General features: G+C 63.0%; 1 protein-coding gene across 2 annotated transcripts in view; it reads right to left on the bottom strand.

Annotated features, from left to right (window-relative positions):
• Positions 1-24,748, bottom strand: part of STAB1 (stabilin 1) — a 27,238-nt gene extending 2,490 nt beyond the window's left edge. Inside the window, exons 1-58 of one of the 2 annotated variants that reach the window (XM_032321688.1) lie at positions 24,495-24,748; positions 20,562-20,698; positions 20,107-20,222; positions 19,776-19,861; positions 19,633-19,702; positions 19,219-19,314; positions 18,610-18,720; positions 18,163-18,359; positions 17,802-17,932; positions 17,494-17,621; positions 17,103-17,191; positions 16,782-16,919; positions 16,509-16,652; positions 16,266-16,328; positions 15,863-15,976; positions 15,725-15,778; positions 15,423-15,503; positions 14,882-15,040; positions 14,434-14,496; positions 14,101-14,196; positions 13,827-13,913; positions 12,719-12,830; positions 12,059-12,245; positions 11,856-11,949; positions 11,568-11,726; positions 10,199-10,294; positions 9,492-9,587; positions 9,306-9,353; positions 8,998-9,128; positions 8,725-8,836; positions 8,245-8,322; positions 8,062-8,160; positions 7,831-7,929; positions 7,560-7,691; positions 7,268-7,396; positions 7,032-7,088; positions 6,645-6,728; positions 5,962-6,157; positions 5,765-5,860; positions 5,623-5,668; positions 5,459-5,535; positions 5,119-5,244; positions 4,840-4,913; positions 4,613-4,687; positions 4,254-4,376; positions 3,901-3,948; positions 3,370-3,447; positions 3,116-3,262; positions 2,511-2,651; positions 2,360-2,419; positions 1,818-1,994; positions 1,651-1,737; positions 1,411-1,560; positions 1,256-1,312; positions 972-1,173; positions 573-722; positions 367-471; positions 81-188 (exon numbers count right to left, since the gene is read on the bottom strand). In XM_032321688.1, coding sequence (XP_032177579.1) covers positions 81-188; positions 367-471; positions 573-722; positions 972-1,173; positions 1,256-1,312; positions 1,411-1,560; positions 1,651-1,737; positions 1,818-1,994; positions 2,360-2,419; positions 2,511-2,651; positions 3,116-3,262; positions 3,370-3,447; positions 3,901-3,948; positions 4,254-4,376; positions 4,613-4,687; positions 4,840-4,913; positions 5,119-5,244; positions 5,459-5,535; positions 5,623-5,668; positions 5,765-5,860; positions 5,962-6,157; positions 6,645-6,728; positions 7,032-7,088; positions 7,268-7,396; positions 7,560-7,691; positions 7,831-7,929; positions 8,062-8,160; positions 8,245-8,322; positions 8,725-8,836; positions 8,998-9,128; positions 9,306-9,353; positions 9,492-9,587; positions 10,199-10,294; positions 11,568-11,726; positions 11,856-11,949; positions 12,059-12,245; positions 12,719-12,830; positions 13,827-13,913; positions 14,101-14,196; positions 14,434-14,496; positions 14,882-15,040; positions 15,423-15,503; positions 15,725-15,778; positions 15,863-15,976; positions 16,266-16,328; positions 16,509-16,652; positions 16,782-16,919; positions 17,103-17,191; positions 17,494-17,621; positions 17,802-17,932; positions 18,163-18,359; positions 18,610-18,720; positions 19,219-19,314; positions 19,633-19,702; positions 19,776-19,861; positions 20,107-20,222; positions 20,562-20,698; positions 24,495-24,575 — 6,277 coding nt within the window. In that variant the 5' untranslated portion in view covers positions 24,576-24,748. The remainder of the gene's footprint in view (positions 1-80; positions 189-366; positions 472-572; positions 723-971; positions 1,174-1,255; positions 1,313-1,410; positions 1,561-1,650; positions 1,738-1,817; positions 1,995-2,359; positions 2,420-2,510; positions 2,652-3,115; positions 3,263-3,369; positions 3,448-3,900; positions 3,949-4,253; positions 4,377-4,612; positions 4,688-4,839; positions 4,914-5,118; positions 5,245-5,458; positions 5,536-5,622; positions 5,669-5,764; positions 5,861-5,961; positions 6,158-6,644; positions 6,729-7,031; positions 7,089-7,267; positions 7,397-7,559; positions 7,692-7,830; positions 7,930-8,061; positions 8,161-8,244; positions 8,323-8,724; positions 8,837-8,997; positions 9,129-9,305; positions 9,354-9,491; positions 9,588-10,198; positions 10,295-11,567; positions 11,727-11,855; positions 11,950-12,058; positions 12,246-12,718; positions 12,831-13,826; positions 13,914-14,100; positions 14,197-14,433; positions 14,497-14,881; positions 15,041-15,422; positions 15,504-15,724; positions 15,779-15,862; positions 15,977-16,265; positions 16,329-16,508; positions 16,653-16,781; positions 16,920-17,102; positions 17,192-17,493; positions 17,622-17,801; positions 17,933-18,162; positions 18,360-18,609; positions 18,721-19,218; positions 19,315-19,632; positions 19,703-19,775; positions 19,862-20,106; positions 20,223-20,561; positions 20,699-24,494) is intronic. The other variant, XM_032321693.1, reaches the window with a different exon arrangement.

Raw genomic sequence — 24,748 nt, 5'->3', positions numbered from 1 at the left:
GGGGACAGGAGGGGACAGGAGGGGACAGGAGGGGCCAGGGCCGGAAGGGCTCCCGCCTCGCATCCCACCCCCGTGCTCACCTGTGCATGTGCGTCCGTCCCCTTCATAGCCCAGGCCGCACTCACAGCTGTTGTCCGCACGGCACACGGCCTGGGGTGCGCAGGGTGGGGTACACACAGGCTGCAGCTCTGTCCCCCAGGGCCCACCCCACACATCCAGGTGAGAAGCTGCCCTCCTGGAGGTCCCCCTGGTCCCCCTCCCACCCACCCCTCAGGGCCTCAGCCTGAGCGTGCAGTCCGGACACGCGCCGGTGTCGGCAGACAGGTACAAGCGCGCAGGGTGGGCACAGATGCCGAGAGCACTCACTCAGTTGCACCTCACAGCTCGGGCCTGTCCAGCCCTCATCGCAGAAGCAGGAGCCGGAGCCCCCCAGGCCCTCATCACAGCGCCCATGGGAGGAACAGTGGCAGGCTGGGGAGAGGGACGGGCAGGAGGATAGGGTCAGTGCGGGGGTCCCAGGGCTCAGAGGACAGGGTAGGAGGGGGCGGGTTGGGGGGGGCGGGACAGCCCACCTTGGCACTGGGGCCCAAAGGCCCCCGGGGCACAGAGTTCACACGCCGTCCCTGTAAACCTTGCGTGGCACTGACACTGCCCACTGCCACTCATGCCGTCCATGCACACACCATGACCGCTGCAGGGGCTGCCAGCACCACCAGGGCAAGCTAGCAGGTGGGGGAAGAAAGGGGCTGGAGATCTCCTCAGGACCCCCTACCACACGTAGCCCCAGACCGGCCACACTGCCCGTCCTGCACCTGGGACAATCAAGCCCCTTCCAGTAGCCTCACCACCCCCCAAGCAGAATCCTAGATACTGCACCCAGTGTAAATTCTCTCACCACCCACACCTGCCCACCACCCCACCACCCCAACACCTGTTCTCCAGAGCAGCACCTGCGGCCTCAGGACCCTCACCTCGGCACTCACTGCCATAGTGACCAGGGCAACAGCTGGGTTTCCAGGTGGTGGTGACGCAGTTGCGGTGGCAGCCCCTGCCCAGGCCTTGGGGCTGGCCCCAGAGGCTGGACCGGGCCCAAATGCTGCGCAGTGCTAAGGAGTGCAGTGGAGGGGATGTCCAGAACTTTGAGTAGTATCGCCAGCAGGTCTCGGGGCTGCCCTGGGCCAAGAGGAGTCCAACAGTCTGAGCTTGGTGGTCCCTGGGCCCTACCTGAACTCCCACCCGGCTCCCAGGGCCTCACCTGCTCCTGTGAGCCCTCAGGACAAGGCGGTTCCAGCCCACAAATGCTGCAGATCTTCTGGAAAGAACAGAAGCCAACAGCAAAATCAGATGGATGGATGGGACAGGTCAGCTAGGGCTCCTGCCTGTCCACCTCTGACCTGTGGCCTCTCTCACCAGTCGCAGTGGCCGAGTCTCAAAGCGGTCACAGCGGGCACCAAGGCCAGGTGGCTCCAGCAGCTGGTCGATGCCATAGGCCAGGCCACCCTCAAAGGGCAGGTGCCGCTGCACGATGCGGGCGTCTTCCTCCCCCACTATGAGCTCACCCTGCAGGCAGAGGAAGGAGAGTTTGTGGGGTCACAGGTGCATCACGGGCCCCCACTTCCAGAGCCCCTGCCCCCTGCTTCCCAGACTCACCGGCCGGGCACGGCTGCAGGAGAAGGAGATGGGGGTCCCATGCATTGTGCGGAGTGGGCCCAGGTTGGGCAGGTCAGATGCCAAGGCCTGAGAAGATGGAGCTATGGTTAGAGCTGAGCGGACAGGCTGGGTGGCAGGCAGACCAAGCACTGGGGGGGGACACCCACCTCAATGTTGCGGATCACATGGCCCCGCAGGATGGCTGCCAGCTTGTCACGGTGGTCTTCATGGTGTAGCCAGGCCTGGCGGTCAGCCGGCAGGGCCCGCAGGGCAGAGTCTGTGGGCCACAGCATGGTGAGGGGCCTATGCGACGCATCCTGAAGCAGGGGCAGGAGGCCAGCCTCCTGGCAAGGGTTAGCAGAGGTGTGACAGTCAGAAACTGGGGGCCGGAGGTAAAGGGATGGACCACAAAGTCCAGGAAGGGGCTCCAGGTACCCAGATGGCCCTCCAGCCAGCTGCCTTCTTCTGTAGTCATCCCAGGCAAATGCACGTGGACATACATGCAGGGATAAACTTGCACACCCCTCGACTATTCTCAGGTACGTGGGCACACAAGCACACCCTGTGCTCACATGAGGGATCAGAAGGCCTGTGCACACACGAGGCACAGGGTTACACACAGAGGAGCGTGCAGACAGGTGAACATACACACATCAACTCACACACGGACAGGCACACGGCCACAAATGCCCGCACGCGGGAGCAGTACCTTCACAAGGCTGCTGAAGATCTTGTAACCAAAGCCCTCCGCCGCAGCGGTGATGTTCCTCTGCGGGAAAGCACAGGTGAGCCTTGAGGTCAGGCAGGGAGGGAAAGCAGGAGGCCCCTGGCAAGCTCCCAGGCCTGTGTCCAGGTCATACCCGCAGGGCAGGGGCAGCGTCAGGCTCCCAGTGTAGCACGTCAGGAGGCAGCAGGACCCGGTCGATAAAGTGCAGGACGCCGTTCACCGCCTCCTGATCGCTGCTCACCACCCGCGCGAAGTCATTGACATAGATGCTGCCCTGGAGGCCGGGCCGGACCAAAGGAAACCCGTTGGTGGGGCGCTCAGAGTCTGAGGGGGCGGGGCCCCAGCTGGGGGCGGGGTCCCCAGTGGGCCTGCACTGGGTGAGGCTTGGGACAGAAGGTGGGTGGGGCCAAGACCGCAGGGAAACACCACCCACTGCCTGGCTGACCTGGTGAGGTTGCGGGAAGAGCGAGCATCGACACAGGGCCAGGCTCAGAAGTCCTCAGCCGGAGGACAGGCCCTCAGTGGTGGGCACGGTCCAGAGACGGACTCACTTATCTCCCTCTCACTAAACCCCGTCCCGGCCCAGGGGAAGTAAAAGGGTCTTCAATGTGCAGGGATAGGGCTCGGGTGCTCGCCCGCAGGGCTTGAAAGCTGCGGCTGAGTCTGAGTCCTGGCTCTGCGAGGTGGTGGATGCAGGGGCGGACCAATGTGGAATAGGGGGTAGGGGCCTGGGCCCACCTCCCTCTCGTGGATGCGGAGCGGGTGCCCCGAGAGCGTGGTGACATAGCCTTCCTCCAGCAGCTCCTGGCTGCTCAGCCGCCGGCAGCCAACCACGTGGTAGCGGAACACGAGCTGGCGATTGGCGCGAATCCGAGCCAGCTCATCCTGGAGTGGGAATCATGAGGGTAGAAGGAGGCCTTGATTGCTGTCCTTGCCCATACCCACTCCTGCCCCACAGGGCCCATCCCTTCCCAGGGGGAGGGTTGCTTTACCTGCGACAGGTTGGTCATTAGGTCTGCCCGAGGCACAAAAATTGTGAAAGGCCCATCACCCTTGAGCTCCTTGTATTCCTGTGGGGAGGCAGTAACAGCTTAAGTAGAAGAAGGGCAACTTGTGACCACCTCGGGGCATCTGTGGATCCTCCAGGAAAGACTTGGACTCTCAGGGTCGCCTGGGTGGCTCAGATGGTTAAGCCTCTGCCTTTGGAGCAGGTCATGATTCCATGGTCCTGGGATCGAGCCCTGCATCATTAGGCTCCCTGTTCCGTGGGGAGTCTGCTTCTCCCTCTGCCTCTATCTGCCCCCTCCCCCACCCAGCTTGTGCCCTCTCTTGCTTACTCACTCTCTCTCAAATAAATAAAATATTAAAAAAAAAAAAAAAAAAAAAAAAGACTTGGACTCTGAGAGACCAGAACAGCCAGCCCCCTAACCAAATGAGAACATGGAGGTCCAGAGACCGGCGGAACATGCAGATCAGAGAGGCCCAGGCCGGACCGAAGAATTCGAAGCCAGCTGGTCACTTACCAGGAGGTGGAGGCTGAAGAATGAGGCATGCCTGTCCCGAAGGAGCTCCTGGGGGAGCGAGGATCAGCTCAGATTTTGGGTGGCCCCCATTCAGGGCCTGGTGCCTGTCCCAGCACCTGCGGCCCAAGGTCTGGCCAAGGCAGAGATGAGGAAAGGAAAGCCGGGGGTCTGAGCTGGGGTCAGGATTTGTTTCATGGATCATAGCTGGGTCAGGCCCAGGTGGAGTCAGGGGGTCAAGGTCATGGTCAAGGCCAGGAACAGGATCAACTCTGGGGTCTTAACTAAAATCGTGGGTCAGGCCCAAGGGGGTCACAGCCAAGGCTGTGGCAGGGGTCCAGTTTGGGCACCATTACCAAGCCGACTCGGGCACGGCAGGTGAAGCCATCGCCCACGGTGTGGGCCGCGTCACAGGTGCACGTCCTCTGGCCATCCCCTGCGCCTTTGCACACAGCATAGGGGCTGCAGCCTCCATTATTCTGATGTGGGGACAGGAGAGAGACAGGGTTGGCCCCATCCAACCCTGGGTAAGGGACCATGAAGACTCCTGACCAACCCCCCCAAAGCCCTGTTTGCTACTCAGCGGTCAGATTTGAGCTTGTGTGAGGGTGACTCAGCCTTCAGAGGAGGCCCCTAGGACTCTGAGGGGGGCAAGAAGGCCTGGTTCCCGCCTCAGCCCCTTCCCCTGTGAAATGAGGTGGGGCTGGGTCCTGACCTGGGAGCAAGGGTCCAGGAGGACACAGGTCCGGATGCCATCCCCGCTGTAACCCTCACGGCAGCTACAGGAGACCTGTCCCAAATCATGATCAGTGTGGCTGCTGGGAGCCAAGAGCAGACCAGCACTCCGGACAGAAGGAGCACCTCCTCTCCAGCCTGGTCTGTGGGGGGCCCCACCCTCTGAGGGAAAGGCACAGCCCCAGTGTCTGCATCTGTTGTGCTGACCTGCTGAGGGCCCGTGGGGATACAGTCAGCATGGACGTGGCAACCCCCGTGGCGGATGAGACAGCCGTTGGCTTCTGCAGGGGGAGACACTGGGATGAGAGGTGGCCCTGGGCAGCCCTTTCATTCAATGGTGCCTTCAATGGCTCACTGCCACGCTCTCAGTGCCCCCCTGCCACGCTCTCAGTGCCCCCCATGGGCCCCTCAGCCTCTCCTGGCCTTATAAGCCTGAAGCCAGAGCCCTAGCCCCATGTCCGCCCAGGGTGGGGGGCCCAGCCTCACCCTGGCACAGCTCCCCATCTCCTGTGTAGCCATCATGGCAGGTGCACGTCCGCTGCCCGGGGGCCACCTTGGTGCAGTTGGCGTGGGGGGAGCACCCCCCATGGTTGTTCGCACAGGGGTCCACCTCTGGGGGGCAGAGGATCCCAGAGAGTTGTGAGGAGCCGGCACAGAGACAGCGTGCGCACAGGGGAGGAGGGCAGGGGAGAAAGGAAGTGGTCAGAGGGAAGGGTGAGACCCGAGACCCCACAAGGACTGGAGAGGGCTCTGCAGGGAAAGCATCAGGGTGAAATTACATGGAAAATCTCAGGGTGCATGCCCAGAACATTCCACGGGACCCAACCTGAACAGTAGCTGCCGTTGCCGGAGTATCCCGCAGCACAGACACAGGCTGGAGCGGCCGCCGAGTCCTGTATGCAGCTGGGAGGGCCAGTGTTAGCCCAGCCTGGGCTGTGCCTGACCCCAGGGGCCCTACCCACCCACCAGCCCGAGGCTGAGCTCACTCACTTGGCATTGGGGTCGCACTTCTTTGGGCATTGAGGGCCAGTGATCTCTGGGAAGGGTGGGGGCAGGAAGAAGGTTCTGGTCGTTTGGACCTGGGAACCACCTCCCCAGGAGTCACCCGCCTCTCCCCCTTGAGGCTACTCACTCTGGTCACAGCGGGGGCCCTGCCAGCCCACATTACAGACACAGCTGCCGTCCCCTTGAAGCCCCTCTTGGCACAGGCCGTGGGCACAGTCACAGACTGGGGGCGGGACAAGGGAGGACAGGAGTTGCCCAGTGCCTCCACCCTGACCTGGCTGGGCGGTCTCTGTGTCTCTGTCCTCTGCCCTCCCCAGGGCTCACCTCCAGCACAGTTGGGCCCATAGCGGCCCAACTCGCACATCTCGCAGGCGGTTCCATGGAAGCCCTCATGACAGCGGCACTCCCCGCTGCCCAGGAGCCTGTCCTGGCACTGCCCATGGCCTGAGCACACGCCGCCCTGGCCCCCTGGGCATGGCTCACACAGTGTGCCAAAGAAGCCGGGGCAGCAGTCGGGCACCTGTGGGGAGGGGGCAGGGAGAGGCCCGGCACAGGCCAGGTGCGGGGAAGAGGGACGTGAGGGGGCGGTGGGGACAGGTCGCTAAGCCAGACAATGAAGCAAGCAGGAACCGGGGAACTGGAGGATGCCTTCTATGACCCTCTCCGTGGCAGGGGTGAAGAAAGGGAGCCTCGGGCCAGGGACAGCTGTGTTGAATCCCGCAGGGGGGGATAATGCTGGGCCCACAGTTTCCCCTGGGTCCTGCTTGATGGTGTCCAGGCCGAGCTCCTTTTCCCTCCCCCGAACCCCACTCCCGGGGGGTGTGGCCACAGACAGTGGCCCCACTGACCTCAGACCTCTCCCTCTGGGCCCTTGCTCCACTGGGCTCAGCCTAGTCCCAGCCCTGATCTCTGCCCTTGAAATCTAGTCTGGGGTCCTCCCCTGGACCTGCGCTCCCGCCTCCCCGCTTGTGGTCAGACTCGGGGGTGTGGGGTGATCCTAGGCAAACCTGGATTCTCTTGGCACATGTGTAAGAGCAGCCCCGGGAGAAGGAGGAGCCGGACTTGTAGACGCAGCTCTTCTTGGGGGTGTCCTGGAAACGGGGACAGGCGGGAGGGCTGAGCCTGCGGCTTGGGTAGCGGCAGGTCAGTGGACGGGAAGACAGACAGACAGCTAGCAGTAGATGAACAGGACAGGAGATCAGGGAGGGATGGAGGCAGGAGGTCGACTTGGGCCCAGGCATCCCAGCCTCAAGGAGACAAGGAGCAGCCCTGGCTGTTCTATCCCCCACAACTGGGCCAGCCATCTGGGTCCCGCATGGGGCAGGGTGGGGGGCGCGGGGACGGTAGACACCTGCATGCAGAGCAGAGGGCACGGCTTAAGCCCCTGTCCTTACCTCTAACTGGAAGCCCTGAGTGCAGCGGAATCTTCTGGAGCAGTTTACACATTTCTCCTGTGGAGGTTGGGGGGAGTCAGGTGGTCTTGGGGTGGGGCCCCCAAACCCACCTTCCTTCCTCTCCGACCCTGACCTAGTGCCCCTCCCTGGCAGCCAGGCCAGCCAGCACCTCCCAGCTCTGAACCCCCTCAGTTCTTCTCCCCACACCCTGCCAGCCCCGGGCCTCGGCGTCTCACCCGCAGGGACTCGGCGTGGCTGTGCAGACAGCGGCTTGAGCCCACGGTCAGGACCCCCGCCAGGCCAAACAGTGAGCAGCCAGGGGCCTCCAGCACCGGGCCTTCGAGCAGCACATGGTTCACCTCGGGCTGCAGAGTGCGGAGGGAGGCTGAGTCCACCTCCCAACACTGCCACCCTTGCCGTAGGGTTACGGGCTGGTGGGGGGCTGGTGGGGGGCGGGGAGGGGGTCTCCCAGGACAGTTGGTCTTTGGAGCAGAGGTTGCAGACTCTCAGCTCGCCACCCCCACAGACCTGGCCACTATGGTTGTAGAAGACGAGCCAGTGGGCCGGGCCCAGGAGCGAGTTGCGGTGTCCCCCTCTCTGCAGTGTCTCCACGGAGAGTGCCTCCCCCAGGATCACGTGGTGCCGCACAGTGTCTGCGTCCTGGCCGGGAAGCCAGATGGAGAAGCTCGGGGGCTCTGGGGACAGCCGAGGGCCCAGGACTGTCCCTTGGCCGTGGGATGGGGGGCGGGTCACTCAGAGTTCCCCTCCCCCTGCAGCGGCCCCATCCCGGGGACCTCACCATGCTGCTGCTGTTGCCACTGGCCTCCAGAGAGCGGTTGGTGGGCACGAAGATGGTGTAGGCTGTGGCGGCCTCAATCTGGGGCACCAGCTTGTGATGCTAAGGGCAAGGGGCCGGGGTCACCGATGGGCCTCACTGCCCTAAGGCTGGTCCCTGGAGCCAGCGGTCTCCCTTCAGGCCTGGAGCCATGCACCCCAAGAGGGCACACCCCCTCTCTCCTCTGTTGCTTACCTGCAGCAGGTCCCGGAAGAGGCGGAAGGCGGGCACCAGGTCCAGCTGCTGCAGCACCCCCGTTGCAGGCAGCACGTCCCCCCTCGCAGGCAGTAAGACCTGCCGTGGGGAGGCCCGGGGCTGGTCAGCACACCAGCGCCCCCCAGCCTAGGTGCCTCCCCGCACAGACCCCTCTGGCCGTACCTGGCTGAGGACATGCAGGACACCGTTGGTGGCGAGGAGATCAGCTATGTCCACGCTGGCGTTGTGCACCCACACCCTCTGGAAAGCAGCAAGCAGAACTCAGCCAGGGGTAGGCACATTTGGACACTTGGGAGTCGGCATGGCACCGACAGAGTCTGCAGGGCATGCGGGCCTCTGGGGGCGGCCCCCAGCCCAGGCTGGACCCCCTCAGAATTGAGCATGGCTGCCCCGATCCACACCTGGGCCCATGCACAAGAGGGACAGGTGAGCACATGCAGACATGGAACCGCAGGTGACATCTGGCAGGACGGTCACTGCTGACACGAGGACACAGTTCTGAGGACCCCCTATGCTGGCCCTGGACAGGTCCTCGGGACTTCAAGCTCAGCCCCCCGGGGCCCTGGTCTGGGAAGCTGGGGGCCTGCAGTTCCCTCCCATGCCCCGCACGGCCCCCTCCGCCACCCAGGGTTCACCACGTACCCCACTGATGTTGTGAATCTCCCAGCGTGTGTTAGGGCTCAGGGTGGCCACATCCCGCCCACCCAGCCGGGCCAGCTCCTCCTCGGAGAAGGCTCCCTGGAGAAAATGGGCCCTGTGGGGCATGGAACCAGGTTAGTGTAACCGACAGAGACCTCTGGGACTGGGCTCTACCCCCAAGAGGTGGATATAAGCCAGGATGAGAGCCTCTGGGGAGGGGCGGGCTCTCACACAGAAGGCTCTTCCCCACCCTGGGCCCCTGCCCCGGCTGCCCACCTGACCAGCTGCGGCAGCGCCCTTGGCTGCAGCCAGAAGGCCTGGTCCTCAGGGCTCAGCCTACGGATGGCGGACTCAGAGGGCACCAGGGCTGTGACTCGGCTGTCGGTGGGAAGAGTGATGCCAGCACTCTGTACGTGTGGTGACGGGGGACAGGAGGAGTGATGAAGGCGGCTACCTGAACCTGCTTGCTCCCAGCCTCCAGGCCTGCCCCCACCTCCAGCTCTTGGAGATTTTACACAGCACCTCTGCATCCAGGGAGGCTTCCTGGATTTGAGCCCCAACCACAGTATTCTGCCCTGTCCTACCTTGATCCACTGGTAGAAGACAGAGAAGTGGGCATTTGCTTCCAGCTCCTAAGGGGAGAGAAAGAGCTGAGATCATCAGTCTAGGAACAGATCCAAGGCCCTTCCTCACCAGGACCCCGAGTATTGTCCTTTCCCACCTGAGGCACATGAGAGGACTCCCCTACCCAAGCATAGGGACCCACTCACCCGGAAGATGTCTCCGTAGCAGCTGAAGCCATCACCCCCATAGCCAGTGGGGCACGTGCAGACCCTCTGACCTCCCCCCACTGCCCGGCAGGTGGCCTGGGGTGAGGGTGGGGCAAAGAGACAGGGGCCTCCACTCAGCACGCAGATGGCAAGCTGGACCGCACCCAGCCTACATCTCACCCTTCTTGTCTATCCTCCTGCCGTTTGTCTTGCCACCTGGCCCCACTGTCTGTCCAGCCAGCCAGTCTACATTCATGTTGCTCCCTTGGTTTGCATGGTCCTGCTCTCCAAGCTCACTAAGCATTTGACATGAGTCCCCCCCCACCACCCATCATGACAGATGGGTAGGCAAAGCCCAGGGCAGGGGAACACCGAGGAGGAGAGGCCTGCACTGACAGCAGGAGGAGCTAGCCAGCAGGCCTTCTGGAATGCACGGGCAGAGGTGCCGTGGTATTAGGGCGGAGTGAGGTTGGGGTAGCCACCAGGGCATGAAGTTGGGGAGGGGCTGGCGACAGGAGGCAGGGCAGGGGCTGGGGCCTGAACAAGGAGTGGAAGCCCCGCCCTGTGGGTGAAGGGGTGACAGGGTCTAGATTTAGGGCTCAGAGCGATTCCAGTCCTGGCCATGGACAGGGACACCCACAGAGTGGACCAGAGCCAAGGCCCACCCAGAGAGCCTCCCCAGGCCCCAGGCCCCCTCAGCCCCTCACCAGATCATGGCAGCCACCGTTGCCTGCCCGACAGGGGTCAATAGGACTGCACTCGTAGCCATCCCCGGCGAATCCCAGCTTGCAGGTGCACCGGCTCTGGAGAGGTTGGGAGCAGAGGGTCTCAGCTCACCAGGGGCAGTTACCCTCTCCTCCTCTGCTCCCCCACTCTCTGTGGGCTTTGTCCCCTGGGGAGGCCTGGTCAGACCTGAGGCGCATCTCCCAGGCCCCTCCATGGAGACCCCTGCTCCAGACCAGGAGCCCGAGGCGCTGAGGGGAGCCGGGCTCTTGTGGGGGGGGGTTCCCGAGAAGGAACGGCGTTGGCAGGGAAGCATCTGAGGAGATTTGGTACCCCTCTGCTCTCAGGCCTGAGAGAGGCCAGCAGCGTGTGGGGAGCAGGCAGGAATCTCGGAGGCTGGTCCCAGGGATGGTGGCACACACCCACCACCCTGCTCTGAGCCTTCCCACTCAACGCCCGTGTCCGGGACTCATCCCCCACTGCAGCTGAGTGGCCGGTGACACTCCCAGGTCCCAGTCGCCCTCATGGGCAAGTTGGGAGCATGTCAACCTGTTTATTCTAGTCCTTAGCTCTGTGCTTTAGAACCAAGCAGCTCCTTGTGCAGCTAGGGGTGCCGGCCCTCGTGGCCAGCTGGGCGCTCAGCACCAAGGCCCCAGAGGTAGGGAGGTGCAGCCATCGTGGGGCAGGTCCCTGCTCACGCTGGCCCCGAGCCAGGCCTGGCTTCCCCGTTGGCATATTAGACATGTGCCGCCCGGTGCTTGGGGTCACATTCCGACCTGCCTCAGGAGAAAGCTCCAGAGGCTGAGACCCTGTGGCTGGGGTCTGAGTTTGCCAACTCCACAGCTGCACTTCCAGGAGTCTAGAAGGTTCGGGAATGTCACTCCCCTAGGGCCGGAGTCTCCTGCTTTGCTCAGCACCACATTCCTAAGTCTAGAACTGGGACAAGCGTGTCAGGTTCCCCGTGGGAACCCGATGAGGGAAGGCAGGAACTAGTTGTCAGAAGACAGTGGCTCTGAAGCCAGGTAGAGCAGAGGACTCATGGCCCCGGTTACAAGAGTCCTCATCCCTGAGGGACCGGAGCCACAGCCTTCTGGAGTGGAACCAGCAGCCTGGGGCTGGCAGTGGCACACGCCTTCAGCCCCAGCCTTGTTGTCTCTCCCACACTCTGGCTGCTTCTGGACCTGACCACACGACCTTTCAGACCCGGGATCTCATGGAGACCCCAAGGTGGAGTTCTCGGAGTGGCTGCTCCTGGAGCCAGACTGGGAGGGATGAGAGTCCCCTGGGACCAATACCCCCTCCCACGCCCCGCCTCTGCTGCCGCGAGCCCCCCCCCACCCACCCAAGCCTCACCTGCCCGGGGCCCACGTAGCTGCAGAGAGCATCGGCGTGACAGCCGCCCCTCGCATCCAGCTCGCACTCGTCGATAGCCACACAGACGCGGCCGTCCCCGCTCCAGCCTTTGTGGCACGTGCAGTGGTGGGTGCCCCGGGCCCCAGGGACACACTCGGCCTGTGAGAGCCATGGTCGTGACCCGGGGCTGCAAGGCAGAGGGCTGAGGGAAGGCGAGTCCCCCCCCACCCCACCCCCCACCCCCCACCCCCCAGGTCAGGACTTCAGGAAGGGGCCCCTGAGACTGACATTTTCCGAGCAGCCGCCACGGTCTGGGTTGGAGCAGGGGTTGCTGGGCGTGCAGGAGAAGCCGTCCCCCTCAAATCCATCGAGACAGACACACCTGCAGCAGCAGAACGGAGGGCCTCCCGTGAGCCTCTGGAAGAGGCCAGCGGCTGAACAAACGGACACGCACGGTCAGGAACAGGGCAGAGAGGAAAAGGGACACTCACCTGGGGACACCCCCCTGGCGGATGCAGCGGGCATGCTGGTGGCAGTTCTGGGCCTGCTCCGAGGGCCCACAGCTTCCCTCCGACTCATTACAGAAGCGGCCGCTGAAGCCTGGAGCACATGTGCCCTGCTGACACACCCCCCCGCTGCCCGGACGGTTGTCGCAGAGCCCGTGGACACAGCCGCAGTCTGCAGGGAGGATATGGGAAAGGGAAAGGTGAGGCAGGGGCAGGGCTGACGGGGAGCCAGGATACGGCAGGGGGGCGGCTGGGAACGTGGAGGACGGCCACCAGCCCAGAAGACTTCGGGGTCACCAAATCAGGGGCCACCCCTTACTCGGTGGGCAGGCAGGGGAAATGCAAGGGGACAGCAACCATTCCTTGCTATCAGTCACCCCATTCTGGCTGCCCTGCCCCGAACACCACCATCCATGGCTCTTACGGTGCATCTGACCTGACTCCTGCCTGCTTTGGATTAAACCCCAGCTCTCATCAGGGCGTGGGGGAAGGAAACATCATCTATTTTTGTTCTCAAATCCTCCCCCTCCCTCTGGCTTTCACCCTTCCTCCTGGGGATCCATTTCCCTTCTTGGGGGGTCCCCAGCCCCCTCTCCAAGCAGCCCCTTCTCTCCCTGGTGGGCCGCACAGGCTGGGACCACCCACCTTCCTGGCACTGGTCTCCATGCTTGTTTGGGTTGGAGCAGATGTGGCAGGCGATGCCCTTGTAGTCTGGGAAGCAGAGACAGGCCCCGTTGCCCCGGACTCCATCGCTGCACTGGGGTGGGTGGGAAGCAGGACCAGTCATGGGGTGGGGACTGGCCACATCCCCTCCCTGCACACCCACACCGTCCTCGGGCTGGCTGGGAGACCCTGCTCCCCCTGGAAGGCCTCACCCTGGAAAAGATCTCTAAATCACTGGCTCCCAAAAAGACCCCAGCCCTGGAACCTTCATGGGTGACCTTGGCTCAACCTAGAAATCCACAACTCCTGTGCTGATCCCTGGCCTGGCACTAAAACAACCCAGATGGTAGCAAGTGGCAAAAAACAGAACACCCAAGGAAACCACTGACCGGGGCTCCTACTGGCTCAGTCAGTGAAGCGTCTGCCTTCGGCTCAGGTCGTGATCCTGGAGTCCCTACATCGGGCCCCGCATTGGGCTCCCCGCTCAGTGGGGAGTCTGCTTCTCCCTCTACCCCTCACCCCACTTGTGTGCTCTCCCTCTCTCTCAAATAAATAAATAAAATCTTAAAAAAAAAAAAAAAAAAGGAGAACCACTGACAAAGAACCTTTAGGAAAACAGGAGCCAAAATCCAACTACTCAATTATTTCTTTTTTTGTGGTGGACAGCAACGCAAGGTTTACTAAGTGATAGTACAAAGCTCCCAAAGAGGGCAGGGACCCAAAAGTGTTGTCCTAATTCATTCTTTTTTTTTTTTTTAGATTTTATTCATTTATTTGCGAGAGAGAGAGTGTGAGCCAGAGAGCAAAAGCAGGAGGAGAGGCAGAGGGAGAAGGAGAAGCAGGCTCCCCGCAGAGCAGAGAGCCCGACGTGAGACTCAATCCCAGGACCCTGGGATCATGACCTGAGCCGAAGGCAGCTGCTCAAGAGACTGAGCCACCCAGGCGCCCTGCCCTAATTATTCCTAATTTAAATACTAAAAACCATATGGCCCAACTTCCACTGCCTGGATGTGGGAAACCCAAGGCTGGCTGAGACACACAAGGAGCCCTGACTGACTCACACACCTCCCCCCAGGGCAGGGGGACTCACATTGCCTTTGCCATAGCAGGGGTTGGAGAAGCCCCCAGGACACTGGGCACAGTCAGGCCCAAAAAACCCCTTGCAGCAGCCAGGTTTCTGTAAGAGACAAAAGCGCGTCGGAGGGCTCATCTCTGGGTCTGCCATTCCCACCGCCCGGGCCGCTGCTGCTCCCACAGCCCCCTCTGTAGAGCCAGGCAAAGCCCCTCTCCCAGGGAGGCAGGCCGCTCCGGCCCCGAGGGGAGGCCCGGGCGACCGCACAGTGAGCACCTTGGCCCAGGCTCACCAGGACTGTCTGGTTGCAGCTGTGAGCACAGCCCTTCCTCAGGACGTTGAGGCCGGTAGGGTCGTGGGTATAGACACACTCCTTGGGGAAGCTGTCCTGGGGTGGGCAGTGCAAAGCAGGTCAGCCGGTGTGGGTGCTGAGCCGGCCCCCCTTGCCAGGCAGTGCTGGCCCAGAGATCCCTCAGTGCTCTGGACCCAGCACCCCTCCCCTTAGTGGGGCTGAGAGGGGCTGAGCCTCCGGGTCCAGCTGAGCCACACAGCCCCTCCTCCCCGCCTTGATCCAGGACAGCAGTCTTGCTGGGCAGCCCCGAGGGCCGGGCCAAGGGACACTCACCACCTTCACGCTGTTGGGTGGGCACGTGCTCGTGTTCAGGGCCTGGCAGTCCACACAGGAGCCCTGGGCAGGGCAGGGGGAGGCAGGTAGAGTTAGTCCTGGTTTATTTATTCAGCAGATACTAGGAAAGGGGCCCGGAGCCAAGGCCTGAGGTATGAGAGAGTCAAGGACAAGAGGGCCAGAGCAGAAGGAAGAGCAAAGGCGAGGCCGTGCCCTGGGGAAGGGCTGAGTGCGGGAGTGAGGCAATCGCAGCAGGAGGCAGGATCGGTGGACCAGAAGATGCGGGAGTGATCTCGAAGGAACAACCGGCAAGACTGCTAAGGCCTGGCGCTGGGGGAGGCAGGTGGGTGCATGGGGCCGGGGGCCAGGCCCCGGGCCCACCGGCAGCCTCCCCACCTGCTGGAGGAGAACAAGTGGGGCCGGGCCCACAGGTTAGCCGGCAGCTCACCGCCACGATCTGGTGCTGCTCCTCGCTGCAGAGCTTAGGCAGGATGGGCAGGATGGTGGGCGGCAGCAGGACGCCCTCCAGCATGTGGATCACACCATTGGAGGCCAGCACGTCCACTCTCCGCAGTGGGACGCCCTCCGGTCCCAGCAGGATGCGCCCCTGCAGCAGAGCCCGGTGTACAAGCTGCCCAGCCCGGCAGGCCCCTGGGCCCACTGCCGCCCTTACCCCTACAGCCTGGCCTGCGGATCATCTCCTCTTCCCTCTCCCTGGCGGTGCCGCCTGATCCAGCAAAACCACTCCAGACTCCGGGCCCTGAGCCACATGGAGCGCCACCCCCCGAGACTTGCGCCCACTCTCCCCGTCTTTGGAGCCGACCCGCTCTGCTGGGCCCCAGGAGAGGAATTTGATCAGTGCCCACCACCCACACGGCCCCCCCAGGGCCTGCCCTCCATGGGGCTTGGAGCACAAAGGCCTGTCTGAAAGAGGCCCCACCAGCCCTTCCACTGGCCCATTCATTCCAGACGTGGTTGGTGGAGCTCACCTCCTCGGAGATATTCACGGCCAGGACCTGGTTTGCCATGGTGAGGACCCGGCTCTTGGAGATGAGCTTCTCAACAGTCAGCTGGGTGGAAGAGGGGGTGGCCTTAGGCCAGGTGCGAGCCACACCATAGGGCCCCACACGGCTCTGCCCAGGTGACTCACAGCTACCACCTTGGTCCCCACCATGAGAGTCCAGATGGCTGGGGAGGGGAGAAGGGGCCCCAGGAGAGCAGGACCTACAGGCAACCTTCCAGAAGCCAGCTGCAGGTGCAGGCTGCTCCCCTGCCCAGCAGAGCTTCTCACCTGGCCGTGGCTGTAGATGTGGTACTTCACCAGCTCCTGCAGTTTGGACAGACCCTGGCAGGGGAGAGAGTACTTGGCAGGGGCCGCTGGAGTCCCCGGTGCCCTGCTGCCCCCGTCCCTCCTCCCCACCGAGCTTACTGCCGTGAAGAGGTAGATCAGGCGGCCATCGCGCAAGTTGTCCACAGCCTCATTGCTTGGGGCGAAGACCGTGAAAGGCCCAGGCCCGTCCAGGATGGAGGGCAGCCCACAGTTCTGTGGTGGTGGGAAGGAGGCTCAGGGAGGCTCTGCAGCCAGCCTCTGCCTCTGAGCCCAGCCTGGGCCCTGCCACCCTCAGCCTGCAGGGATGGTCCGTGAGGAAGTGGGAGATAGCAACAATGGGTCCATGCTACCACAGAACCCCAGGATGGTGACGGGCAGGTTCTAGGATGGGGGCATGGGCAAGAGCCTGTGCTGCTCCAGAGCCCCAGATCACGGGAGGTTAGCAATGAGGGGTCCCTGCACAAAAGAGGAGACTGGCTAGGGCCTTTCCGCCCAAACTCACCTCCAGGATGGTTTCAAAGCGGCTGAAGGCCTCAGTAGAGGCAAGGATTTGGCCGATGGTCCTCTGCAGTGAGGGATGAGCATGAGAGCCCCAGAGAAAAGCAGGAGGCTGCTTCAGCCCCGGGGTGGGGGGGGAGCTCTGTCCCAGCCCCACCCAGAACTGGCCGCTCCACTCTCTGAACTCTCTGGGGGTCAGGGGTCACCCAGGGGCTGCAGGTGGGGCGAGGGGAGGGCGCTGGCTTACCTTGGGGTCCTCAGGCAGCTCTGGTGGGGGCTGCCATTGCAGGGCGGTGACCAAGTGGAAGACGCCGTTGGCGGCCGGGTAGTTGGTCTTGTGTATGGCGAACGTCTGCTGGGGCTGCTCCTTGTACTTGTAGGTGTACTTCTGCTGAGACGTGAGGCCTCGGGCTCATCCACGCCACGCGCCAGCCACGGATGTTCCACCCCCACACCTCCGCCCCGGGTGGTGACCCCCACCGGGGTGCCCTGGTCTCCGGGCTGAGGTGGCCCTCCTTACCGTGAAGCGGTTGAACGTGACGATGATCTCCTGCCCCGCCAGCGTCCACCACCTGCGTGTCTGCTGGGTCCCCGGCTCCTCCAGCACGTGCTGCCCTGCGATGATGTGCTGTTTGCAGAGCCGCCGGGCAAGGGACGCCTGTGGGCACAAGGGGAGTGGGGCGCTGAGAGGGCCCAAGGTGGCTGCTGGTCGCCATGCTAACCCGGTCCCAGACACAGAGGGGATGAGAGGCCTCCCAGGCCTCAGGGCCTGAAAGCCTGGGGCAGGGTCCAGGAAGGAGGCCAGGGCTGGCAGCCAGCTCCTCCAGGGGGCGGGGCTCACATTCATGATCTTGGAGGTGACGGCCGAGAGGGACGGTACCAGCACAGTGAACGGGCCCGACGTGGTGAGGATCTCGCGGCAGCCCTGGTCTGGGAACCATGAGAGGGGAGATCAGAACGGATCTGGAAAACCCTCAGGCATCAGTCCTAGGTTGTGGAGAGTTGGGTGGAGGGCACTGGGCTTAGGTCTAGGGTAGACGAGAGGCACCAGGATGGGGGGTGCGGGGAGCTAGCTCCCACCTCCAACCACACACCCCAGCACAGCCCACTGCTTCCACAGCTTTGGGGCAAAGAAACGGGGCATGTCTGCAAGGTTTGCCCCTCACACCCTGCCAGAAATGCGGGACATAAGGGACAAGCTCACAGGCAGGTTGGGGTGGGGGGTCACATACCCAGCATGGCCAGGGAGACTCTCAGCCGCAGGAACACCACACCCAGCTGGCCGGCCTTCTGTATCTCGTGCAGCAGGTGTCCATAGCAGGCACGCCCGTCCCCCACCTCGCCCTCCTTGCACACACAGCTAGGGCCGTGGGTAGAACTGGTCAGAGCAGGGCGTGTGGCCAGTCCCTACCTCCTGGCCCTCACCCTCCTGACCCCGTGGGCCCTCGAGCTGAGGATGCACCCATAGGCATCCTTGCCCCTGCCCAGACCACCCTCTCCACTCTGTCCCCCGTGCCCATCCCGAAGCTCATGTGCCCACCTGATCTTCCCATCAGGGGTCACCTGGCAGGTGGCTGACCGGTCACAGGAGTGAGGGAAGCAGTAGGCGAAGCAGCCCGCGGAGGCATTGTGGTTGGCGCTGACCAAGCCTGGCTTGCATAAGCAGGAGGCCTGGGCCCCCAGGCAGGGGACGGAGGGTGGCGTCACATTCATGAGAACCACGGGCACCCACAAGGCTATGCTCAGCCGCCAGCCACCCTGCCCGCTGAGGGCTGCCATCCTCTTCCCGTGTTACGAGTGGGCCAACTGAGGCTCCCAGGAGGCCCACGATTTGCCCAGGGTCCTGTCGCCAGTGTGGGTGGGGGGCCACGGCACGGGCCCGACTCAGGGCCCTGGCTCACCTTGCCCGGTCTCTGGTACAGACACATGGTGGAGTTGCTGGGACAGCCACCGTAGTTGATGGTGCATGGGTCCTGGGGCAGACACACTGTCCCATCGCCATGGTAGTCCTTGGGGCAGCGACACTGTGCCTGCCCCGTGGGGCTCACCGAGCACTGGGCCAATGGGGAGCAGGGTGATGGCTGGCAGGGATTAGGGGCTGCCAGGGCAGACAGAGAGAGAGTGTGTGTGCCCGAGTGAGCTGGGAATCCAGGAGCACCATCCCCTCTGCAGCGATGGCCCAAAGGGGACGTGAGCAGGTTGATCCAGACCTTGGGGAAAGGCCCTCCCTCAGGGACACGTTGTACTTTCTGTAAATGGCCAGACTGTACTTGTGGATATAAAAAAATGTCCTCCAGGCCCATGCTCAGCCTGACCTTGGGTCTCTGGCCTCTAGGTGAATGACTTACCTCGGCATTCTCTGCCCTGCTGGATGTGACCAGGCAGGCAGCGGCAGGAGGGAGCCTCTGCAGAGCACTGGGAGTTCTGGGGACAGTTCAGGGCCCGGCAGACTGGCAGCTCTGAGTGGAGAGCGGGGAGTATTGTGGTGGCTCAAAACTCCAGGCGGGGAGGAACACAGGTGTAAAGATGCTCTCCCCAATTTGCTGTGCAGCTCTGGTCAGAGCTTTGCCCTCTCTGGGCCTTTGGGCAGTGGAGGACTCAGATGACATTCCCTCCCTCTGACCAGCTGTGCGCCTTTCCTACTTCGAAAGAAATTAGGGTGAGGGCAGGGGCACCTGGGAGGCTCAGTGGGTTAAGCCTCTGCCTTCAGCTCAGGTCATGATCTCAGGGTCCTGGGATGGAACCCCGCATCGGGCTTTCTGCTCAGCAGGGAGCCTGCTTCCCGCCCCCCTCTCTGCCTCTCTGCCTACTTGTGATCTTTCTCTGTGTGTCAAATAAATAAATAAAATCTTTTTAAAAATAAAAGAAAGACAAAAAGAAAAGAAATTAGGGTGAGGGCAGGCAGCTGCCCACCCCTGAGGCTCAGGCCCCATCCCTCCCCCCACAGGCCCGCCTACCTTGGTCACAGCGGGGTCCGGTGTATCCAGCAAAGCACAGGCAGCTTCCATCCCCCAGGGGGCCGTGGTTGCACACACCGTGCACACAGCTGCACTCTGGGAGGGACGTACAGGGACACTGAGTCTGCATTTCAGTCTCGGGAGTTCAGAGCTGTGATGCAGGACCGTAAGGGTGGTGGGAGCCAAAGGGAAGCACCTGGCTTAGCCTGAGGACCTGGGGGTGGGGGGCGCTTACTGGAGAAGGCCTCTGAGAACAGCACAGGGCTGGAGGTAGAAAGATAGCTCACATCCCAGGAGGGGGAAGTATGAGACTGAGGGGCTGGCAGGAAGCCTGCTGGGGGCTGGCTAGACGGGCAGGTCTCCTTGGGCCCCGAGTGGGCAATGGCCCCGCTCCCTTGCCTGGCCAGCGCTCACCTGATTGGCAGTTGGGCCCGAACCGATTGGGGTCTCGGCACTCCTGGCAGGCAGAACCACCGAAATTTTCCTGGCAGGGATTTGTACCTGGTCAGCGTGGCCCGTCTTCGGCACCCCCAACCCCAGCCCTGCTGGGCCCTTACCTTGCACACACAGGTCCCGTTCCCATCTATGCCATCCAGGCAGGTCCCACGGCCATGACACGGGGTCTCAGCACCCCCAGGGCACTCTGTGGACCCCACCCCCACCAGAACTCAGCGGTGCCCTGAAGAACTCATGCTGCACCCCTGACCCCAGCAGCTCTGGGCAGCCCAACCCCTCCCTGGGGCAGCTGGAGCCAGAGAGTCAAGCTGTGTGGGCGCTCTCACGAAATATCCATTTACTGAGAAAGCTGAAGGAGACGCAGGCAGATGCTACAGAGAGGGAGCCCAGGGATGGGGTGCGAGGAACAAAGCTGGGGCCCCCACCCCGTACCATAACACTGGGACCCCCAGTAGCCAGGGCAGCAGGCCTTCTCTACCACATCCTTCCAACACTCCAGGCTGCAGCCACTCATGGACATCAAAGAGTCCCCCAGCTGTACCTCGTAGCTGGGGACAAAGGTGGACAGGGTGACCGGAGGGCCTCCTCGTCGGCAGCCTCCAACCCCCCCTCCCCACCGCGAGTTCTAGCGCTCTAGCTCTACCTCCCCTCTCTCCGCCTGGCCCAGAGCTGAGCACAAGGCCTGGCACATAGTAGGTGCTCAAGAAACACCACCTGCCCCCGCTCCCCCTTCTTCTTCCCTCCCTATCTCCGCCCACTCGAGGGGCCAACCAACATGCAGGCAAGTGACTGCCCTTCCTGCCCACACCTGCCAGCTCTCCCTTGCCCCCCGCCCCGACCCCACAGATGCTCCTGGAAGCCATGAAGGCAGAGGCAGAGAGTCCCACCGGCAGTCCTGAGCTATCTTCTCTGGTAGCGCCCGGAGCCAGCCTGGGGGGCACATCCGCCTCTTGATGGCCGGACACATGGTGCAGGGGATACGCGTGACAAACTTGGTCTTCACGTCGCAGCGTCTGGACTGCACCTGGGCCACGGGGGGTTTGGAGTGAGAGGCCCGGCCCCTGTGCCCAGTCCTGACTCCACTCCGATGGAGCCAAGGCCCAGCACCCCTCTCTAGGCCTCACTTTCCCATCTGTCCAGCAGTGAGGCCAGGGAAGGCCCCGGGACACAGGGACACCTGCCTGTCACTGCCAGCGTGTTCCTACGTCCATAGCCATGGACTTCGGCCCTCCGCCCAGGGCCACAAACACACATACGAGAGCCCCAGAGTCTATAGCTCCCGACACAAAGAGAACATAGCCATTTTGTTCCACCTCCACCCATTCAGATGGAGAAACCGAACCCCAGACCCCAAACCATCCGGGGCCTGGGGATGTTGGGGACCGGACGGGTCTTTCATGCTAGTGTCCCTTATCACCTTGCACTGAAAAATCAACACTAAATGCCACGTAGATGCTGCCTAGCGCGGACAGATCACACCTCGGGGCTGACCCTCTGGCCATTGCTTTGCCCAGATTGTGCCCCCCGCGTGCTGCCCAATGACCCGATAAGCAAGTTCGAGGGCCCGCGTGGCCTCTCCAGCGGGTGGAGACCCAGCAGCCAGCCCCAGACCCGAGAGGCAGGCTCATGTGAGCAGGTGTGCACAAGGGGGTCTGCATGCCTTCCTGCACTCTGCCCACAGCCTGGCCCCCGGCCCCTGGCCCCACGCACCAGCCCAGACCCAGGGGGCCGCGGGCCATCATTGGGTGGGCGATGCTGGCAGCAAGGAGGCTGAGAAGACCCAGGTGGCTTCCCATGGGAGGTGACAATTGAATTGGGGTTGAAAGTTGCCCATGAGTTGGCCAAGGTTGTCCCCCTGGTAGAGGGGACAGGAGAGGCAAAAGTCGGGAGGTGGAAGGAGCAGACGACCTCGTATGACGAGGTGAAGAGCTGCCGAGGAGAGGGCCCAGGGGCCGGGCCAGCGAGGGTGGGGATCAGGGCAGCGGGGGGTTGGTTTTAAGTGGGCCTCTGGCTGCTGCAGGGGAGCAGGGGTGGGGGTGGGAAGGAGGCCGTTCCCGGAGGGTGCTGAGTGCCCAGAAAGCCCAGGCTCGCAGTCCCATTCCCTGGCCCGCACGGGGCCTGCAAGTCCTCCATCCCTGGGGCTACCTTTACGGATGGCAGCCCTGTGCCCGGAGGAGGGAAGCTTCCGTCTTGGTTATAAATGGGAGAAGGGACCACAGGACGGTGCGTGTGGATGGAGAAGAGGGTCCAGGGGCCTGGGCCGTGGGTTCAAGAAGATGTTCTCGTCTAAAAAGTGCTGAACACACTGTGGTTCAAAGGCAGTGAGCCAGAACATCTCTTTCCTAGAACACATTACAGACGCGAGGCCGCTTAAAGCAAGAGAAAAGGAGAAACAGCGGCCTGGCACGTTCTTCCGGTGAACACCAGAGTCCCGGGGTCCCTCTGCCGCTGTGATTTGGCTCTTCCCGCTCATGCCTCTGCGGTTGGCAAGGAAGGAAGTTGCTGAGAGTGGCCTCAGGCCGAGCCGTGGGGCTGAGAGCTGTGGTCTCATTCCCCACCCCGGGGCTCTGTCTCTGCTGAGCCAGGGAATGTCTAGGAAGTTGGGTAACTCTAGGGCTGGGCAGCTGCTGGCTCAGGGCAAAGGCACCCTGGAGGGCCACCTGGCCAGGCGGGCTCAGCTGCCACAGTGGCCGCCACTGGCCCAGGGACTGGCTTTCAGAGGAATGGTCGGGCCTGGCTAAGGGCTCAGGAGAAAGGGAGGGAAGGAGAGAGAGTGGTGGGGTTTGGAGTGCGGGGGTGAGCACAGGAGGAAGCAGGAGCCTCCTGTCCCCATGTCACACCCTCACACCCAGACTGGTACGTTGGGAAATGTGTGTGAAATGGTGAAGGGTGTTTAAGCCAGCAGGCAAGTCCTACTTCTTGTGGGGGAGCACACCGGGCCCCTCTGCCTGAAGGGAGCACCAGCCTCCCTAGCCCTGTCTCGCCACTGGTCTCTCTGGATCACAGCCCAATGCTGAATCAGATTCCCTCCTTCCCGGGGCACCTCGGGACTGCCTGAGCCAGGCGGGGACTGGCCCCCAGTCCCGCCCCGATCCAGAGCTGATTTTGCAACGTCTGCTTCCCACAGAGACAGACATGCTGCTAGGGAAGTTGAGGAGACATGAGGTATTTGCCTGTTGTAAGAAGGTGGGAGAAATTCCCCCCAAGCTGGGGTCTGGGGCCCCTCCCTCAGAGGGACAGCACCCCATCCAACTGCTGCCCCTTCCCGAGATCTGTGCCCTTCTTCCTCCACGCCCCAGCTTGAGAACACAGGCTCCTCCAGCACCAGCACAAACGAGGCAATGAGTAAAAGACTTTTGCACGGACAGGGGCTAGGACTCCCCTCCTACAGGAAGCCTTCCTTGCCTCTACTGCCTGAACCTGTCTGTGTTTGCGTTCTGATTCTGCCCCTCACTGGCTGTGTGACCCAGAGGTCTCCCGTACCCCGTTGAACCTCAGTTTGCTAACATTTAGAGTGAGCCTCGTGCTGCAGGGGTGCCGGGAGGGCTGGGTGACTGAGGACAGGAGAGAAGTCCCGCACTGCCGTGTCCCTGTCCACAGGCACCCCCAGGACCGTCTGCCGGGCCCAGGCTGGCGGAGCCTCAGCCAGAGAACACAGGTCTCTGACAAGGAGAAATTCCAAGCGTGCGGCGGCGGCAGGCCTTTGAAATTCCCTTGTACTCCCCTTACAGGGAAACTGAGGCATCGAGGGAGCAGGAGCCCACTTGCGGGGCTTGGCCCAGCCTAGAACCTTGGGCCCTTCTACCGCCACAGTCATCCTCACAGCTTCCCACCCACGAACCTGAAGCTGGCAGTGAGATCCTGGGCAGGTCCCTCTTCTCTGTACCTCAGCCTGCCCGCTAGTGATACGGGGACAGCAGCAGCCGCCCCCAAAATCAGATGGACTTAGCCTCACAGGGTCCCTCCCCTCATCGACAGGCAGACCCCGGCCAGGCAGCTCTCTCCATTCTCAGGGTGGGAGGCTCTCCCAGAAGCTCCAGTGGGGACAGCATTCCCGCTCCGGGGCCTGCGTGAACCCGTAGATGGGCAGCTGGGAGGTGGCTGGCATGCACGGCCCTGCCAGCCACACCGGGACCCCTTTCTCTGGGGGATCACAGGTCAGTCAGGAGCACAGCTCCAGAGTCAGCCTGATCTGACTCTGTCATCCTTGGGCTCCGATTCCTCTGGGGGAGAACAGGACCCACTGCCCAGGGTCCTGGGGATAATGCCCGGCTGTGCCCCGGCCGTGCCCAGGCTGTGTCCTTGGTAAACGGCAGCCCTCAGGTTTGGGAGTGTTACTGTTGGCTACCACTTACCTAGAGGACTAGGGGTGAGCAGACCTCCTTCCGCCCCGGGGCCGGACGTGGGCACACACATGTGTGTTCCACGTGAGTCTGTTTGCTAGCCTCTGCAGGGTTCGGGGGCGATCCTAGCTTCAATCCCCAGGCCGTGCTCACAGAAAGACCAAGCCTCAGTCTGGGCAGGGAGGCCAGGAGCAGGGGCCTGGCTCTGTCCCCCTCAGCCTCAGCCTGGGGAGCCACAGGATGGCTGCCCACACTGCAAGGGGGCTGGCAGGCTGAGCACGGTCGGAGGAGGGCAAGGCGACACTCTGCCAGCCCAGGCAGCTGGACCCATACTGCAGCCTGTGGATGTGGACACACCGGCACAGCCCTCTGGTCCCGCTGCCCTGTGTGTCCCCAGACCCAGGCCCACCCTGTATACGCTCCCTTCCTGCTCCCACCCCTGGATCCCACGTCCCCCTGCACCTGGCTCACACTCACCTTCTGCCCCCTGGTGAAGCTGGAGCCTGCTAGGCAGAAGGCCAGGAGGCAGAGCAGGAGGCGGCCCCGGGGCCCTGCCATGGCTGGTGGTGGCTGGCAGGCACGCCGGCCGGGATGGTCAGGGAGGCCAGTGTGGGGAACAAGCTCCGGGAGGCAGGCGCAGGGGTGCAGGGCGGGCCGGGGCGGGCAGAGGCTTTAAAAGCAGTCCGGAGGCCCCGCCAGCTCACCCCCACAGGAACCCGCCAGGATTTCCT

The sequence above is a fragment of the Mustela erminea genome, chromosome 1 (genome assembly GCF_009829155.1).
Source record: "Mustela erminea isolate mMusErm1 chromosome 1, mMusErm1.Pri, whole genome shotgun sequence".
Lineage (NCBI taxonomy): Eukaryota > Metazoa > Chordata > Mammalia > Carnivora > Mustelidae > Mustela > Mustela erminea.
The sequence above is the reverse complement of the archived record's forward strand: the minus strand, read 5'-3'. Positions and strand labels throughout refer to the sequence as shown.